This window comes from Malania oleifera, chromosome 11 (assembly GCF_029873635.1).
Source record: "Malania oleifera isolate guangnan ecotype guangnan chromosome 11, ASM2987363v1, whole genome shotgun sequence".
Taxonomy (NCBI): domain Eukaryota; kingdom Viridiplantae; phylum Streptophyta; class Magnoliopsida; order Santalales; family Ximeniaceae; genus Malania; species Malania oleifera.
In genome coordinates, this window is record NC_080427.1 from 41,375,221 (window position 1) to 41,395,325 (window position 20,105).

A 20,105-nucleotide genomic window follows, 5' to 3' on the forward strand; every position below is an offset into this window, starting at 1 on the left:
GGTTTGGAATTACAAACACCAAGGCACACGAGTACTCGATCGCACCACGAATAAGCTTGTTGATTCTTAGGAATCTTTAGACAAGAATGCTTGAGGAAGGTTGTGAGCGTGAGCTATGAAGAGGAGTGGAACGTGGAGTGTTGATGACGACGTTAATGTTGTCATGGTCTCTCACCACCCAATCTCTGAGTAGATGGAACGTAACCTCACACTACTCAATTACAAGGAGAGAAACAAGTTTCACATTCTCAAGTAAAGGTTTCTTTTAATTGATAATGCAAAAATCCCTTTTACAATACAAGTGATGACATATTTATAATCTTACATGAGTATGCACATAACTTGCACATGGCTTCTTAAGAGATTAAAGAAAAAATAAAATAGATTAAAACATAGATAATAAGATTCCTAAGAAATAGTTTGTCATAGGAAGTAGGTGCCTAAGAATTAAAATAATTATGATAGTGGAGTTTAGGAACTTAAAATAATATAAATGCTCTTCAAAGATCAAGACTCTTTGACTTGCAAGAGAAGCTTCAATTGTGAGTCTCCCCATGTAGTGGCCGAATTCAAGGAGGGGGGGAGGTGATTTTAGTCCATTATTTCGTAAATCTTCAAGTGGTCTTCAATTCCATACTGCTGAAGTCCTTTATTTCATTTTTTAAGTCGATCCAATGTGAAAGTCCATTAATTGGTCATTTGAGCTTGAACTTCAAAGTACCCACAAATAAAGTTCACATTCAATGGTAGACTTCAGGTGGTCATCCACTTGTCACAATATCCACAAAAGATGCTCAAGGTGCATATTAATCCCCATCACCAATATTTTGATTGGTATAGCTAATCTTACAACAATTCTATAAATCTTTCTTCAAAGACATTCTAACTACTTCATAGAGATTTAAAACCAAATTTATTATTTTTAATTATTTTGACAACCTTTTTTTGTGTTTGAAGCATTAAAGTGAATTTAAAGATATAATGATCATAATCATTTTTATTTTTATTATATTATTTACATTTTTATTATTTTGATTATCTTTTTAATTGTTATTCAAGTTAAGAAACACAATAAAAATAAGTTCAATTAAAATTATAATTCATTTTAATTTCAATCCCCACTTGGTTAAAATCAGCTGTTTCATCCAATGTGGAACAAAGTAATAACAAAAATGAGTAATTTTTATTTCTCCAAAAATTTATTTTCCTCGAGATTTTCAAGCATTGCAAGAAAAAGGGTTAACCAAACTAAGTCAGTTATATTACATTTACATACCTCACGTGTGACAACTCAAGGACATAAAATAGAAAGATCATATAAGAGATAAAAATGACATGACAAAAGAACAATTAGAATTAGTAAAGTAAATGCAAAATTCATTTCATGCTCTTTCCTCTTCCAACATTTCATAATTGGGGTGATGAAAGCATAATCTGAATGCTAAGGTTTAAAAATGTTAAATCAATTTTCCAACGCAGAAGGAATCCCTCCCTCTATTACGGTGTACCTTGCTTCTCTTTCTTGATGGAATATAGAGTTACGTGTTGACAACCGATTCTGTAAAGCACCAGCAGACCATGGTTCGTAGCCACGTGATCTAATCCTCTTAAGGTATATCTGATGCAGTTCTATTTGTTCAAAGTGGGGAAGAAAGTAAGCATCATCAAATTCTTTCAGTTAGGGTTCCCATAGAAGATGTCATTTGAGCTCCAGACAATTGCTGTGATTAATATAAACACTACTGAGTTCAAAGTTCACACCAGAAAGTAGCACATTGAAGCACACAGCATATATAGTGTTGCACCATCATAACATGTGATGGGGGTTTAAAAGACCTAGCAGAAGATTCAAATAAATGACATAAGATGAGTTCTATTAGCTGCTACAACTGGAAATGTCCAATCCTATCACACTCAAAATCCTTTCCCTTCTCACTTGAGATTGAATCCATTCAACATACACAACAAAACCAGCCCTTGAAGGCTGACAACAGATGGACCTAACATCACATTCCATGAGAACACTCAAGATTATCTGAAGTATTCTCATAAATAAACCACCATGAATTATAATTGTCCTGACCCTTTCGAGCAGGAAAATTTTAGAGGAAAAAAGATAGAACAATTAAATATGCATAAAGGACAGCCTGATGGGCGAAGTTCCCACAAATGTGTAGTCCAAAGAAGGATCTGATCATGATGAATCTATAATATGCAGCTGCAAGAGAATGTTTCCACATGTTTCCACACAACCCGTAACCTCCAGATCTCACAGCAACAACTTCTCCACTTCAGCAAATTAATATGCATATGGCATCAAAACCCACCAACCCATCCAACAAACTACTTGCACTCCATCACATTCTCCACCTCAACCCCCTGGTCATGGGGAAAGAATATAACCCATCTCAATGTTTGGGCCTAGAAAACACCACCACTATCATGTTTCTTTTGTTTTGTAGTATGGATTGCGACCCCAATGGGATAAAATAAACTTTTGAATGGAGAAGATCAACAAAACCAATGATATATTTGATTCCATGATGCCCAAGTCAGGTCCATTCTTATGGAAAAAATGCATAATAAATGGTTTTCAAAGAAGATGTTGCAAACTCAAGAAGCAACCAAAGCAATTTTGCAAACCTAGAGAAATCCTTGTCAATAAAACATAAATGCAGGATACATCAATATATGTTGAAGCAATATAAGAACCATCATATTCAATGGCAGCATGTGTATCTACACCAATTGCAACTCGTTTAAGTCATCTTGATACAGAAGGTTCTCTAACACAAATATCCAATACATGAAAATAATGTATAGAAACACAAGAAACTAATGAGTTAAAAAGCATTCAACATAAAACTACATGATAAGCTTTTTCTCTCATTGGGTGAGAATCAAAGTTGTGACGAGTTAGAAGAGTCCAGTGGATTACTAAAAGCACAAGGCAATGAAGGGTATACAACTGATCCACTGGTATTCCAAACACAATGCATCCGCAACACTCATCACAGCCCATTTATAAAATTAAAATAAGATTTCCCATTTGAATCGCAGGGATTAATTAAAATGAAAGATGAGCTCATGATGAAAATTCTACAATCTCATAAAATTTTTGTCCATGAAAGGAATCATATTCCAAAACCAAAGACCGCTCGTATCTTGTGGAAGATAAGGTCCCGCCATCCTCTTTCGGTGTTCTCCACCACAGTAGCATTCCCATATCTGCAACATAAAACCCCAAATCGGGTCAATCCGAGAATAAGGCATGAGAACAACATGATTTCAAACATAGAAATGCTTGCAATGAAAATAAATTCGTAGAAAATTTAAGGATAAGGATGGCACAAACACAATCACTAAAACCAACCTATCTTCCTCTGGAACATCAGTCTGTGTCAGCTTGATGACAGTAACCCCAGGCTCTGGTTCATCAAAAGCAAGCCGGACCTGCAACAATTTTTCAAAATTCATTTTTGCAAACCAATTTAGAACGACCTTTAATCGATTAATACCCACAAGAAAGAACAGTCAAATGCTCAGTTCTTCGCTGAATTTTTTAAAAACGTTTGTGTGTTCATTAACTGAAATTCTCATGCAATTATTGAACAGAAATCTGCATTGGAAAAAGTATTCACAGTAGCCACAACACAGATTCACAGAACATCATCAGAACATTTTGGTGATTAACTGAGTATTGAACTCCAATAAAGAAATCAGAAACAGTAGAATTAACTACCATGGAGAAAACACCATCAACCCAGCTAGCGAACCGCCACTTCTGAAGAATCAGCTTGGCCTCCTGCAACTCCACATTCATCCCCGTCACCGACCCATCAAAAATACTGAACTCCCCACCAACTTCCCTGCTTATCTTCGCATTACTCTGCGTAAATCCCTTCCAACGATTCTCATCCATCAGTATCTCGTAGAGATCCCTAGCCCTACAGCTAAACTTCTCTGTCACCGAAATCGTCTTGAACCCCTTCTTCGTCCCCTTCTTTGCTTCCTCCTTCTTTACCTCTTTCTTCGCCGCCGGATATGCCGGCGCCGCCGCCGCAGACTTGTCGACGGAAGATTGGGTCTTTTTCACCTCCAATTCGTCCTTCGCCGGCCCTCCCATCGACATAGCTTCCACATAAACCCTAACTTTCTCCAAAATTACCGGCTTGCCCTTCGCCAAGAGCGCGTCTTTCAGTCTCTTGCCGAGAGGTCCTTCGTCCCTGACCGTAACTCTCAACTCCGGGTCCTCGTCAGCGTTCTCGTCGGCGATGTATGGGATCTCCACCGCCCCTTCAACATTAATCAAAGATTTGCCGTCGGAGTCTCTAGCCTCGCCTTCCCAGGAGACGGTGACGGAGATCTCGTAGCCGGGTATGATCTTGCCCTTCCGGATGTTGACGTAAGCCTCGCCGTCCACCTTGTCCACGTTCTTGGTCTTGATGAAGAGACCACCTTCGCCTTCGAGGAGGGTGAGGTTGGAGAGGAGCTTGGACAGTAGGGTTCGGGACCATTCCAGGCAGTCTTTCTCCGCCCAGTGCCAGTTGTGGACGTTGGCTCCGTCGGCTCTCTCCTCCACGATCCACCGCTTGTCGCCTTCTCCGTACTTCGCCATTGGTTTGGACAGAGATAGAAAGTAGATACAGAAAAAATTGCCGAGAGAGAGTGCAGGGGTAGGAGGCGGAAATGGAGCGAGGAAGAAATACAGAAATGGAGAGAGAGAGAGAGAGAGAGAGAGAGGTCTGGATGCTTCGGGGTTAAGAAGGATCTAGAATTTTTGCAGAATCCTCCTACTTGTGGGGAAATGACAATGTGGAAGGGGTGGGTTTGGAAAGGCCTAGAAGAAGGATTTTAGTGGGCCCCGGATGGGCTGGGCCAGTTGATGGGCCTGTTGGAAGAACATGTGCTGTCCCGGGACTGGGTTCATCTGATCTGGCCTGGCCGATTGATCACCTCCCTCCAACACACCAAATTGGCTTTGGCCCTAACCAAAACCAAAATAAAACAATACAATCAATCTGTAGGGTTCATTTAACACAATGCATGAGTGTAAGAAAATTCGTAAATGTGTATCATGATTTTAAAATTCACATCAATATCTAATTTCAAAAAGAATTAAGTCGATGATAATGTTAGTGTAAATGCATATACAAATATTATAATATTGATTTTATACCTATTTAAGAACATAAATAAAAACAACAATAACAAAATCAAACCTCAAGTTTCATTAAGTGGTGTCGATTACATAAATCGTTTTTCTACCAATTTATGTTATCATTGACAATTTCTTTTAATAAATTCAAAGCTATTAAATTCTTACTCACTATCTTATTTCAAGTTATTTTAAGTTTACCCCTATCTCTTCTACTATCCTTTGTTAAGAATTCTACTTGTGAGTTTATCTTACATTGGAAAAATTGAGTGAATGATGGGTGCTTATATACATGGTTGGGCCCAAGACTCTATAGGCTTAAGCTTTTGGGTCAAGTTGGTGTTCACTCATGTGTATCAAGTCCACACATGGTCTCCTCCGATCCTAACAAGTGGTATCAGAGCCGACGGTTCGTAATTCTAGGTATGCGACATCGTAAAAAGTCGAGACATGAAGCTAATTCTCCTGATGTGCTAACAGTTGGAGGACCAAGTGTGTGATCGAAACCAATAAGGATCATCTAGCCCTGGGATGGATCCGAATAAGGTCAAAACGTGGGAGGTAGGATTGGTTCAGAGGCACGTGGAATGCAATCTGAGTCACGTAAGACACCAATGGTAAGGCCCACTTGAGCAACTGTTGGGGAATTAGGTTTACTCCCAAAAAGGGAGACGGTTTTCATTCAACGGGGAGCAGATGGAACTCACAAGTGAGGGGAAGATTGTTAAGAATTTCACTTGTGAGTTTGTTCCACATTAGAAAAAATGAGTGGATGATGGGTGCTTATATACATGGTTAGGTCCAAGACCCAATAGGCTTAAGCTTTTGGGTCAAGTTGGTGTTTACCCATGTGTATCAAGCCCACCCATGGACTCCTCCGGTCCTAACATCCTTCACAATAACTAACTCACTCTTCCTCAGTAAAGCACTATGCGGCTTACGTTGCAAGTGTTCAAATCATTTAAGTCGTTCCTCTCTTATCTTCTATGAGAGGTATGTCCAACTTAATATGAATGTGTTCACTTTTTAAATTTATCTTTCAATGTTATATCATTCATTCATTTAAGCATTCTCATCTTGACAACTTTCACTTTTAGAATATTTTATTTCTTAGTTGCACAACATTCATATTCATATAGCATAGCTTGTCTTATAGCCATTTTATAAAACTTTCATTTTAATTTTAAGTGTATTATACGATCACAAAACTCACTTGAAACACTTCTTCATTTTACCCAACCTGCATTACTCTATGCACTACATCCTTTTAATTTCTCCTTCTGCTTGCATAATATATCAAAAGTATCGAAATCTACAAGTGCTATTTATTTCTACATTATCAAATTTAACTTTGTCTCCAATATTCATTCTACTATTATTAAAATTATATTTAATATATTATGTCTAATTTCTACTTATCCTACAGCCTCTAAATTCTAAAGTTTCTTTTCATAATTCTAACTTCGCCTCTACTCAATCCCTAGTTTCATCAATCAATATAATATCATCTGCGAACAACATATACCATGAAACCTCATTTTGAATATTCTCAGTTAGTTGATTTATAATTAAAGTAAAAAGATAATGGCTCAAAGCAGATCATTGATATACACCTATTGTGATTAGAAATTCTCTAATCTCTCCACCTATAACCCTTGCACTAGTCATTACTCCATCGTACAAGAATATTAATCGACAATTACATATAAGCTAATAAAACTCAAAAATAATCACTAATGCATGTGAAAAATATATACATTTACAAAAAAGAACATTAACATATGGATCAAACAAATATTACTTTATTGGAAAATGACTTGTGACATCTATGTGTTGAACACACCTAATTTTGCTATGGATCGAACAAATATTATGTAACACCCTCAAAATTCATACCATTATATATATATATATATATATATATATATCTGTGTATTCACATCCATCCCTAAGCAGCGGAAACACATATCATACAACCATTCACATACATACTATACAATACCAGAATCCAGTATATACAGACTATATCCATACAAAAATACCCCTTCAGCATCATCTACTAAAAAATATACACAATTCTGTCAAAAACTCACCCTATAACCAGGGTAATCAAACTACTCTCTATTAGCGAGCCTGATCTGCTCGCCTAATTGGCTCACATGAAAAATGTTAAAATAATAGGGTGAGTCGACGCTCAGTAAGTGGAAATATGCTATTACTAGTGTGTGGCAACTAAGTTAAAGATACTTTTAAAAATAGCAACTGAATTGTAATGCAATAAATAATCTGTAAAGCATAGCTTTCTTTCTCAATTTAAAATATACTGTATCATCTGTATTTTCTACTTTTCATACTGATAATATCATACTATACTCATCATATACTGTAGAACTGTATACATAACATAACTGTGCTTTATCCCTGAGATTCTGTACGTTATGATTTGACCCCTCATGACAGGATTGTGCGTCCCGTATGCGGGACTTCATCTGGTCGGCCCCCTAGATAAGTCAATATACTCTACTCTACCCCAGCCCGGCCAAACTACATCCTCTCCTAGGCTCGGGACTACCTACTACCTCGTCAAACCGGCCCCCTCAACCCAGTGAACTGGGGAGTTGCAACCTCTCCGAGCACGGCTGACGATACCCACATACTATCTGAAATATGTGGTTGCACTCTATCTGTAAATAGCAACGGTACCGTGCTCTGTAATCTATATCTGTACTGTATCTGTCTGTAATCTTTCCACAGGGATCTGATACTATATACATTATACATATATGCTTTTTTACTGTTTTCGCCATGTTTCCAAAATTACCATAATGCTATCTTTCTGTACTACAAATACTATAAACTCTATATACTGTATCTGTAGCATCTTGATGCTACCTCTATATATATATATATATGTCTGTATCTCTGTCTATATTCTCTTTTTGTATAATCTGTATGTTATGGTAATAGAAAACATGACATACTATAACTCTGTATATACTATTCTGTATAAAGCTGTGATATAAATACTGATCTAAATAAAATTGTATACATGTATATGTGTGTGTGTGTGTGTGTGTGTGTGTGTGTATATATATATATATATCTGTGTATTCTGTATAATTCCATATACTGGGAAAAACTATATAAACTGTACATACTGTCTACTTTCATGCATTCAGTATAATATGATATAAATATATATAAGCTATATAAATTGCTTCATCACATAAAAGTCCACTCAAACCACACAAACATTTAAGCTCATATTCTATGAAAACTGTATAATAAACTGGTATGAATATATATCTATGAAATCTCTGTTAACTTTATTAAAATTCCTAGTATAGCATATTTATCTTACCTTAACTTTGAAAAGCCCTTATAAAATTCTGGCTCCAGACCCACAAGGTTCCTAACTCAACATCCTGAAAACACAATACCCAAGAACAAAATATTAGTATTTTCTTACCTACAACATTTCTTATAACTGGGAAAAAGGCAAATACTGAATAAAATGTCTGACCCTGAGATTAAGACGAAATTCAACCCAATTTTTCCAACGATCAGCTCTGGCGGACTTGCAGAGAATCTCGCCAGGAGCGTCGTGGTAGCCTCAGATCTTAGATCCGGCGAGAAATAGGCCTAGAAACGAAGAGAGAAGTGAGAGAGAGTCGTAGAGAGGAGAGAGAGGAGAGAGAGAGGGGCACGGATAAGTGATAAAAATATGAGTTTTCCACTTTTATACTACGGCCTTCGTTGACGAGACACGTCATCTCGTCGACGAATCTTTCAATAAATATGTCGATGAATCCCTGTATTCGTCAACGAAATTCAAGCTGCCCCATAACCCCTCTCGGTATTTCCTCGTCGACGAGGCCCTATACTCGTCGACAAATTTCTTTGTGTACTCATCGACGAAACCCTGTATTTGTCAACGAGTTTCCTTATGTACTCGTCGATGAAGCCCTGTATTCATCGATGAGTTCTAGCAATTCCTTGAAATTATTATTATCTCCAAAATGCGATATCGCGTTCGTCGACCAAGCCTACTGCCTTCTTCTGTCATTGTTTCCATTTCCCTCTCTCTTAATAATTAAATATCATTATTTTCTAGGTCGTTACATATTACTTTATTAGAAAATGGCTTGTGACGTCTATGTACTGAACACACCTATTTTTGCTATTTACTTTGAGTTGATTAAACAACTAAAGTTGGCATGGTGGTTACTTGGATAATGTTTTCTAAAATTTTATTCATCTTATAGATTTGAGTTAGTATCTTTAAGTAAATACTCATCCATTATTTTTTTTTTCTTTTTAAAAGTGAGCATGTAGTGACCCGAATAATTATAATATTTAAATAATATTAGAGAGGGAGTAAATAGAAATTGGAAGGGATAAAGAAAGAGGCAGCAAGCCTCGTCGACGAACTTCCTTCATGACCTCATCAACGAGGTGATGTGGCTCTTCGTCGAAGGCCACAGTATAAATAGTTCTAAACATGATTTTTTGATAGAATTTGGGCGCATAATCCTCCCTTCTCTCTCCCTTCGGTTCCCCAACCTTCTCTCTAGTTTTCTGGGTCCGAAGCCACCACGACACTCCTGGGGAAGTTCTTTGCTTATCTGCTGGAGTGGATCGTCGGTGGGTCGAGTTCAGAATTCATCCCAGATCCAGGGTAAGATTTTCTACTCATTATTTGACTTGACAGTTGTAGAAAACGTAGTACGTGTAGAAATACTAAAGTTTAGTTCTAGGGAATATCATTTTCAGGGTGTTGAGCGGGGAACCCTACAGGTGCAGCAGTATTTCTCTTAGGAGCTTTTTAGGAATCAGGTAAGGGGATAAACTAAGCTAGTTATTTTATGAAAATGTATGTATGTTATTATAGCATATGATTTCAGGGAAATATATATATATATATATATATATATTATGTTTGGGAAATACTGCTGTAAAAGATGATATGTTTAAATATGTATAAAACCTATTTCGTGTGACATGAGTGGAATTTATGAAATACTGCTTTTTAGGAACATGGTAAAGATATGGATATGATTTTCCGGCGTACGGGCCGTGCTATGTATGTGATTTGTCGGCATATGGGCCATGCTATGTATATGATTTGCCTGCGTACGTGCCGTGTTATGTATGTGATTTGTCGGCGTACGGGCTGTGCTATGGATATGATTTGCCGGTATACGGACCGAGCTATGGATATGATTTTCCAGGGTACAAGCTGTGCTATGGATATGATTTTTTACGTACAGGCTGAGCTACGTTAAAATATGAAATACCGGCATACGAGCCGATGATTTTCATGATATATGTATAAATATGCAAAATGATGTGATGATATTGATTTGGCAATTAATAGTATGAAATATCCATGTATCACAGTTTGATTATATGCTATATGTTATCAGAACCTGGTTGACTTGGTCTAGGCTAGTACTTGCACGGTACCGATGTTATGTGTTCATGATTTATCATGATATTTATGTTAACGCTGCTGTATGGAGTGACCTGAGGTTGGATGGTCGATGTGATTTTAAGAAGTGTGAGCATCCCTGGTGTATAGACTAGGTCTGGCAGACCCATCGAACTTACAGACTGTACTTTTGACTTGGCAGTGGTCGGCCAACCATTATCAGGTCCCGCCTACGGGCCACACAACCCAGTCATGTGGGGGTAATACATGACAACAGCTAACTAACCTACCAGGATTGTTTTTGTATTATTATTATATAAGATGAGTTATGTTATGAGAATACAGTATGTTATGTCATGTTGTGATTATACATGTTTTTCCCATAAATATATATATATACAGTTTTACTAGTTATGTTCATGATTATATATATATATATATATATATATATCACAGAAATGCTCATGTTGCCATACACTGATGCTAGTTTATTTCCTTTACTAAAAGGTGTCTCACCCTGAAATTTCATGAACTTTTCAGGAGCCCCTGATAGGAGAGCGGATAAAGTTCTGTTGAGATAGATACAATTGACCTGCCCTTTCTAAAGGGTATGTATTTTGTGATAGGGTCAGATGATTTTGTGGGAATGACCCTAGGTCTCCTTTTGGGTTCTAAATATAATAACAATAGATGTAGTAACTCTGGTATTGAGATGGATGGTTTTGTGTTTATGATATTGTGATCTTATGTTTCCTGCTGCGTAGGCTTCCGTTTTGTATTTCTGTTATATCCCTGGTACCCACGGGTTCAGGTAGATTATGTTTTTATTATATTAAAAAAAAGTCTATGGAAATTAAGCAGGTTGTTACAGAGAGAGAAAGAGAGAGAGAGAGAGAGAGAGAGAGAGAGAGAGAGAGGGAGATTTAGTTTTCTTAATGAAGAAGCAAACAAAATCCTATTTATAACTCCCTTGACCCAGTCAAATTTGTCGACAAAATGGCACCTTCGTCGACGAAAGACAGAAGGCCGTTCGTCGACAAAAGACAAAAGGCCGTTTGTCGACGAAAGAAGGGCTTTGTCGACGAACCCAAGACCTGATATTTTTGGTCATTCTGGATCTCTTCATCGACGATGCTCTGAATTTCGGCGACAAACCTCAAAAGGGCCTTCGTCGAAGAAAACAGGGTATTCATCAACGAAGCCTGCTGAAATCCCATTTTTCATTTTTTTTCTTATTTATTTTCCTTACTTTTCCTAGTTCGAGTCTCTATAATCTCCTCTCCTTATAAAAATTTTGTCCTTGAAATTTACTAACTATTTTATATCACCTCATCTAAACTATCACTGCTCTAACTCTAGAAAGAGCCGACGACCACCCACATAGCAGTCCCGTCCCAATTTATTACCTGTCCTCACTTATGGCGGAGGAATATCATGGTTACATATAATGTCTTAGGAGATTACAATATCTAAACAAAACTCTCTTGAAGACCAAACATACACTAAATCATAATCAAACCTACTCTAACCACTATATATACATATCACTTACTTACCTTTTTGTTTACCTGTCTAGCTCCGAGCGTCTCTGAATAACTGTGGGTACTTCTGATGCATCTTTGACTCTAATTCCCATGAAACTTTCTCCACTGCGTGACTACGCCACAGTACCTTTATAACGGAATTCTCTTCGTATGTAGTTCCTGCTCTCTATGATATAGGATTTGAACTAGTATCTCCTCATGTGCTAACGTGTCCCCAAGCTCCAACGACTCATAATTGATCACATGCGAAGGATCTGGAACATACATCCTAAGCATGGACACGTGGAACACGTCGTGAATCCTAGACAATGTTGGAGGTAATGTTATCCTATACACCACCAAACCGACTCTCTCTAGAATTTTGAATGGTCCGACGTACCTAGGGCTCAGCTTGCCCTTCCTACCAAATCTCATCACTCTTTTCATCAAAGCAATCTTCAAAAAATAGCATCACCTACCTCGAACTCTAACTCCCGTTGGCATGTATCTGCGTAGCTCTTTTGCCAACTCTGAGCTACTTTAATCCATTCTCTGATGAGCTTGACCTTCTTGGAAATCTTCTTGACCAACTTTGGCCTCAAAATCTATTGCTCACCAACCTCATCCCAATATAACGGTGATCGGCACCTCCGATCAAAATTGTAGGCGAACTTAACTAACGGCAAAAATTTGATCCAACTGCCCCCAAATTCCAGTACACACGCCCTCAGCATTTCCTCTAGAATCTGGATGGTCCTCTTTGACTGACCGTCAGTTTGTGGATGAAACACAGTACTGAACGTGTAACGACCCAGAGAATTTTAAACTATTTAAAATAATAAGAAGGTTAGAAGGGAAGGAAAAAGAAATCTTTTAAAAGGTGACAGAGAGCAATCATCGATGAACCAGCTAGTCTCGTTGACGAGGGTTCTGTCTCGGCTCATCGACGAGCGTTCTGTCTTGGCTCGTCGATGAGGGCACATGTCTTGTCGATGAGAAATTATCGAAAGGGGTTTTCACATAATTGAAATTCGTCGACGAGTTTGTTGTTTCATCGCCAAACTGTGTACTAGGACTCATCGATGAGTCCACGTGTCTCATCGATGAACCCCTGCTTATAAATAGCAAATTCTTTCATTTCAGCGCGAAATCTGTTGCATGTAATCTCTCTCTCACTAGAATTTCGGCCCTACTACCTTCTCTATTCGATTTCAGGTCGGATTTATCTCGGTTCAACAATCAGAAGCTACCACAAGACTCTTAGGAAGATTCTCTACAATATAGGCGGAGCGGATTTTTAATTTGAGAAGTTTGGGAAACATCCCAAAACCAAGGTAAGTGAAATAATTTAAGGTTCTATTATTATTTTGAGATATTTGGAGCCTAAAAAGTATTATAGGGATGTTTTACTAAGATTTGAGGAATTTAGTATTTTTGGAATATAGGGTCTCATTTTGTTGATTTTAGGCCGAATCCCGAGGAGCCGGTAAGGGAAAATATTTTATAATAGCTTTTTGATAATTTTAAAATGACTAATTTTGAGTATAATTCCTACACATTTAGGTATAATTTTTCTGAGCCATGCTGGTATTAAAAATACTATTTTAAAATATTTATATTTTACTGGGAAAAATCGTGTGGTTGAAACCATTCTTCTTAATTAAATGATTGTGAGCATTGCGGATTTGATGAACCATTGAGACTGCGAATATAGTTTGGCTGTAATTTATGTGTAATAATCCCAAAAATGATTATAAAATATTAGTGGAGTGATTCCTAAAAAAAATAATAATTAATTAATTAATTAATCAAATTTATAAAAATAGTGATAATTAAAGTTTATTTTTTATTTTAATTAATAAATATATTATTACTATTATTATTATATTACTCTCCTTAAGCTTCTGAAGCTTCAGGAGGTTTTTTCCCTTTAGAAGGAGCTGCGCAGGTTCACGCACCCCCACCCTTTTTCCTCCTTCTTCTTCTTTTCTTCATCTTTTCTTCTGCGCACAGTCACTCTCTCTCCTTTTGTTCTCTCTCCCTTTCTCCTCAGTTTCGTGACGAATTTTCGCCTGATCGAAAATCAGAAGATACCATTGGACTTCATTCTCAGCTGCCGTCATTTCTATCGGAGCGGATTGATGGTAAGAGCGGCATAGGCGTATCTCCTAGGGTAAGCCAATTTTCCCTTTTGCCTCAATTTCTTACAAATTATAATTCCAATTGACGATCGGACACCACCACGAGAATCTAAGAGTAATTCTCTACGAGTTTAGGGGAACGGATTTCTCATGGGGTCGTCGTGGGCAAAATCCCAAATTTGAGATATGGGGGTTATTAAGGGGCTTCTTTTTAATTAATTAATATTAATTTATAAATGCTAAAATATTGAGCATCTTGGGTTGAAGTAGGATTTTTGAAATTTAGGGCCTAGGTGAGCTCTGCGAGTGTAATTTCGAGACCCACAGGCATAATTCAGGAAATTAAGTGGGACTGTTAAATGTTAGTTTAAATGTTAATTTGAGATATATGGAGCCTAGGAAAGGTTAGATGGGTATTATTTTGGGGAAATAGGTTAATTAATTTGAGAAAAATGCAAATTGCAGGATTTGAGTTTTAGGCGCCAAGGGATGGGATTTGGGGTTCTAACGAGACTCTTAATAAGTCAGGTAAGGGGAATAAATTATACCAGCATTTTTAGAATTACTGTTTAAATTAATATGTGAAAATGAGCTTGTGTGGTATTTTGCCTGAAAGTTATTATGATATAAATATTAGATAAATTGTGTGGCATTTGAGTAATATTAAATTGTGATGCTTTGGAGTCTGAAATTAATATATTATGAATATTAGATGAAAATTGTGTGGCACATGACATGTATTGAAAAATGTGAAATATAACGATAGGTATTTTCTGAGAAAATATTGAAATGAGAATGATTGATGCGATTAGTGGAAAATAATGAAATATGGTATTTATATGTGAATGAAAATTATTTGCTTGAAAAATGAGTTTGTACAAATTACCGATATGAGTATTTTGGAAAATGTGGAAATACATGAAATATGATATATATTATTATGAGATGATGAAATGCGTACAGAAAATGATGAGAATATTTATATTGAACCGAATTGTGATATACTGAAACATGATTGATGAAATATCAATACCGTATAATGATTGCGGGTATGTGGTAGTAAACCTTGATGGATGGTTATGATATTGAGCACGGTACCGTTGCTAGTGGTGTAGTGTAACCATACGGACTCTTGGAGTGTGTGGCGTGATAGTTGACTGTGCCATTTTGTAGGGTTGTTGGGCTCCCGGAGTCCGGATTAGGGCTATAGGCCGGTCAGTCATACTATAGACGCGATATGATATTTTGATCTAATTGGGTCGGTCAACCGCGGCTAGATCCAGCCTTCGGGCCACACAACCTTGACCATGGGGGGAAGCATGACATGGATAGAAAGATCCTCAGGGTGGCCATGAGTTACAAATGCGATGTTGGTATTTGATACCAAGGATACTCATGAGCCGAAAAGTAAAATGGAAACGGAAAGTGAAAGAATGATAAAATTAGCTAAAATGAGAAATGAAAGGAAGAATGGAAATTGAGAAATAAAGAATGATAAAATTGAGAAATGGAACTGTGTGAGTTAATAATAAAAATATTTGAGGCGAAGTGAAACTCTCCGCCTGAGGGCTTACTGAGTAAGGTGAGTGCCCTGATAGGTATCAGATGTGGCCATTCTTGGCTGCATAAAGTGTTAGGGTAGAGGGAAGCTACCTGTATGGGTGGGTAATCTTCCCTATTCTCAAGAACTTCGCAAGTAAAAATGTGTTGGAATGATTGATTTTGAGAAATGGTTTTTAAGCTTATAAAAGCTTGTGTTGTATATCTATATGATTATGAGAATTTGTATATCAGTGTATTTTTTCAGATGAAATAATGATTTGAAAATTAAAGTGTATTATAACTGAACTCATATGACCACACATTGTAAATAATTTATTCCTTCTTACTGAGATGTGTCTCACCCAAATTATCTAAATTTTTCAGAGAATAGGGATAAACTAGGTGATAGAGCTCCGTGATCATTGGGAGTTGGGATCCTGACACACAGGGTGAGTTTCTGGACTAGGGGAGTTGTAATTCCCCTAGAGTTGAGTTGTTTTTGAGTCTATTATGGTGATGTATATAGATGTATGGTATTGTATTATAACTGACATGTATATATTGTCTTCCGCTATTAGGTTGTATAATGAAATAATTTTTAACTCGGTACCCAATGCGGGTCGGGTCATATGAATGGTAATATGGTGGTTGACGTGGCCGATTTGTGGATGTTGTTGATGAAGTGTAAATTATTTATTATTGTTTATAAAAAAAATTGTACAAAAATCGGGGCGTCACATTTTGCCTGGTTGAATTTACTGGTTGATTGTGGATACCGATGTTATGTATACTGTGGATGTGTTGAATGATTGGTTTGCTGTGGATTTGTGTTGTGGTTTATGTAAATTGCGATATAGCGTTGGCAGTGGTATGAGGAGGTCGTTATATCGTACTTAGTATAACCATCATATGACGTTGGTAGTGGTATGAGGAGGTCGTTATATAGACGTTTATACCGGGAGGTAAACATTGGCAGTGGTATGAGGAGGCTGTTTACCTATTTACCATGAACGGGGTGTTCGTTTTGTATCTTGTGTGGTTTGATTAGTCCTGTGTGGACATATATGTTGTGTGGTTGGTTAGTCCTGTGTGGACCAGTCCTGTATAGACATGTATGATGTGTGTGTTAGAGTCCTGTGTGGACGATTACATGATATGTGGATGTAGACCATGTGTGGGTATGACTGAAGACTCTATGATTATCCTATGTGAATTGATTGTGATGTGCATATATGTATGAAGTTTTATGAAACGAATATAATTGGCTGCGTGTGACTTTAATTAATTAATTATTTATGGTAAAGTAGATTACTCCACCTGAGGGCTAGTTGAGGAAGGCAAGTACTTTGGTAATTATTTATGGATACTAAAGTAGAGGGAAACCACTTGTATGGGTGGGTGACTTTCCCTATTCTCGATGGCTTTACCTGGATACATAACCCAAGTGCTTATTGAGAAAGGTGAGTTCTCTGGTGTTAGTACTAGAGCAGAGGGAATCTACTTGTATGGGCGACTAGACTTCCCTATTCTCGGGAGTTATCAGTAAGATAGTTATGATTGTGGGCATGTGATTAGATGACAAAGACATTGATCATGTCGTGATTATGAGCATGATATTTTGGCCGCTTATGGATTGTGAATGCATTTGGATGGATATTTTAATTATATATTAAACACTTCGGCCACACACGGTTATAAACTATTTCTTCCTTACTGAGAGGTGTCTCACCCCGTCGATGTTCTAAACTTTTCAGGTTATCTAGGTGATCGAACTTAGATAGCTCCAGGGCGGAGTAGTTTTGTGAGTGGTACTCGAACGGTTATGTTTAGTTTTTATGTTTTATATATTTTATTCAAGTTTTTGTAATATGAAGATTTAGGTTGTAATTATTATGGATCTGTATGTGTAAATATAGAATTCTAGTATATTTTGTTATGGTTATTCTATTATCTTCGCTACATGAGTGGTATCAGAGACGTGTGTTGGTCTCCTAACACTCCGGGCCCCATGTGGCGGGTCCAGGGCATTACAAAACATAAGTTGAGTTCTCAACGCTTCCTTAAGACTCTTCCAAAATCAGAAAGTGAACCGTGGATCTCTATTTGAGACAATTGACACCGGTACTCCGTGTAATATGATAATCTTCTGAACATATAATTCTGCCAGCTAATCCATGGAATAACTGACTTTCACCAGGTGAAATGGGTTGTCTTCATCAATCTGTCAACCACAATCCAAATCGAATTTTGTCCATGAAGTGTCCCGTGACAAAATCTATGGAAATGTGCTCCCACTTCCACTTAGGAATGAGAAGTGGTCGCAATGGTCCCGATGGCCTTTGGTGCTCGGCCTTCACATACGACATGTCAAGCACTGCTCTACGAAACGGGTGATCTCTCTTTTCATGTGAGACCACCAGAAAGATTCCCACAGATCCCTGTACATCTTCGTACTCCCTGGATGTATTGTGTAGAGCAAACGATGTGTCTTCTCTAGAATGACTCGCTTGATCTCGGCGTCATTTAGTACACAGATCCTGGTATGGAATCTGAACACCCCATCATCGAAGATATTGAAATCTGACTTTAAACCATCCTAAATCTCTTCTATAACCTCTACCAGCTCTGCATTTTCCTTTTGAGTTGTTCCGATCCTTTCTCGTAAGGTTGATTGCACAACTAGACTAGATATGACTGCCTGGTGATTTCCTTTCACTAACTCTACGCCTAACCTTTCTAGGTCCATACTGATATGATGTTGTTGACCCTATGGGTCATACCCTGTTTTGATTATGACAAATACTCCGGTATTTAATGGTTGCCGAGTGTGTGTGTAGGTTTTCATTGACAATGTCATGGCACTCGGAGACTAGAAGAAAAATGAAGACCCTTATTGCATTTACTTGTTGTATTTTCATATTCAATTCTGTAATATTTAAATTCAAAAAAGGTTTGTAATAATCTGCATATCATGCATGTAGGACTATAAGCTTAAGACCTTAGAATGACCTTAGGGATCACCCTTCGGTCGACTGACGCCAAATTTTTTCGGTGTCCTCAAAAGACCTTAAAAAGACCTTAGATCCTTGCACATACACATAAGATAGTTCCCAATATCCCATATATTATCAAAGGAGTTAATTGAATTGAAACAAGACTTAAATGGCTAAAATAGTAAGGTTTTGGGTGACTAAATCTTGGTGTTCAAAACACCTCGGTCGACCAAATCGTTGATTGGTTAGCAGATTGACCTGACTTCAGGTGACCGAACGTAGAGAGTCAAATTGTCTCAGTCGATCGAACCATGGACTAGTCAAATAGTTGACCTGGATTCGGGCAATCGAACTCAAATGACTTGAGTGTCCATGGTCGACCGAACGTGTACCTTGTACTTGGACGTAGTTGAGGGGTCATGGACTGGGCAACTATGCACGATATAGTTGTGACTACGTGGGAGCATCGGCAAGAGTACATCCTACCAAGAGTGGCCGAGGATGGTCCAATGCGTCCGGATGACCCATACTTTACCTGGTATATGTCCATCACACGACAATTCATCGACATGACCGCTGCTATATATCTGAGTCTCGTAAAAAGATTTTAACCCACACTTACTTTTGTTATGTGTACGTTGATTTGCATGTGTTAACCAAGTTTTTACATATCCTGCAGGTTGACATACTACATGAGGCAGATCATATCTCTCAAGATCCTGTAATCCATAGGTTAATGAGTGCTACAGTGGACCTTGTCCACGAGGACGGCTGACAGATCCCTACACCTCACCCTGATGTACTTGCACAAAGAGGTCGACCAGCTCCAGTACAAGGAGGTCGAGCAGGTCTAGTAGGAGGACAACATGCTTCCTTCAGTCGTCCATTGAGTCCCACTTCCTTGCCACTGGTTGTACAGGCAGAGTACGTGTTCGGTCCGTCAGCACTGTATCCACCTTTGTCTGGAGCTGATATTGCGGGACCGTCCAGTAGACCGGCTGATGGCCCTTCTGATTCTGTTGCCACCCCCTTAATGTCATTTTTATTGGACGACATTTTTGGTGATGAGAAGGTCGATGCACCTGCTATGCCACCTCATTCTCATCTAGATACATTATATGAGTTCTCTCCCCGTGCGCTTCGCATGGATGATGATTACGCGGTAGCTCTTGACGAAGATGATCCATAGACAGGATGACGATGGGACAAGACACCTGATGCAGATGACCAGCAGGAAGAGGGCAGACGCTGACGCCAGCCAGCCCAACCCTGGAGATGACCTTGCTGCGGCACTGAGTAGTATAACATTATGTTTAT

At 38.0% G+C, this 20,105-nt stretch overlaps 1 protein-coding gene across 1 annotated transcript; it reads right to left on the minus strand.

Annotated features, from left to right (window-relative positions):
* Positions 1–2,909: 2,909 nt before the first annotated feature.
* On the minus strand, positions 2,910–4,819 carry LOC131167838 (uncharacterized). The gene is made up of 3 exons (XM_058126841.1): positions 3,743–4,819; positions 3,374–3,453; positions 2,910–3,228 (listed from the first exon to the last, which is right to left on the minus strand). Exons 1-3 carry the CDS (start codon positions 4,616–4,618, stop codon positions 3,135–3,137), a joined length of 1,050 nt encoding a protein of 349 aa, XP_057982824.1. The 5' UTR covers positions 4,619–4,819; the 3' UTR covers positions 2,910–3,134.
* Positions 4,820–20,105: the final 15,286 nt, after the last annotated feature.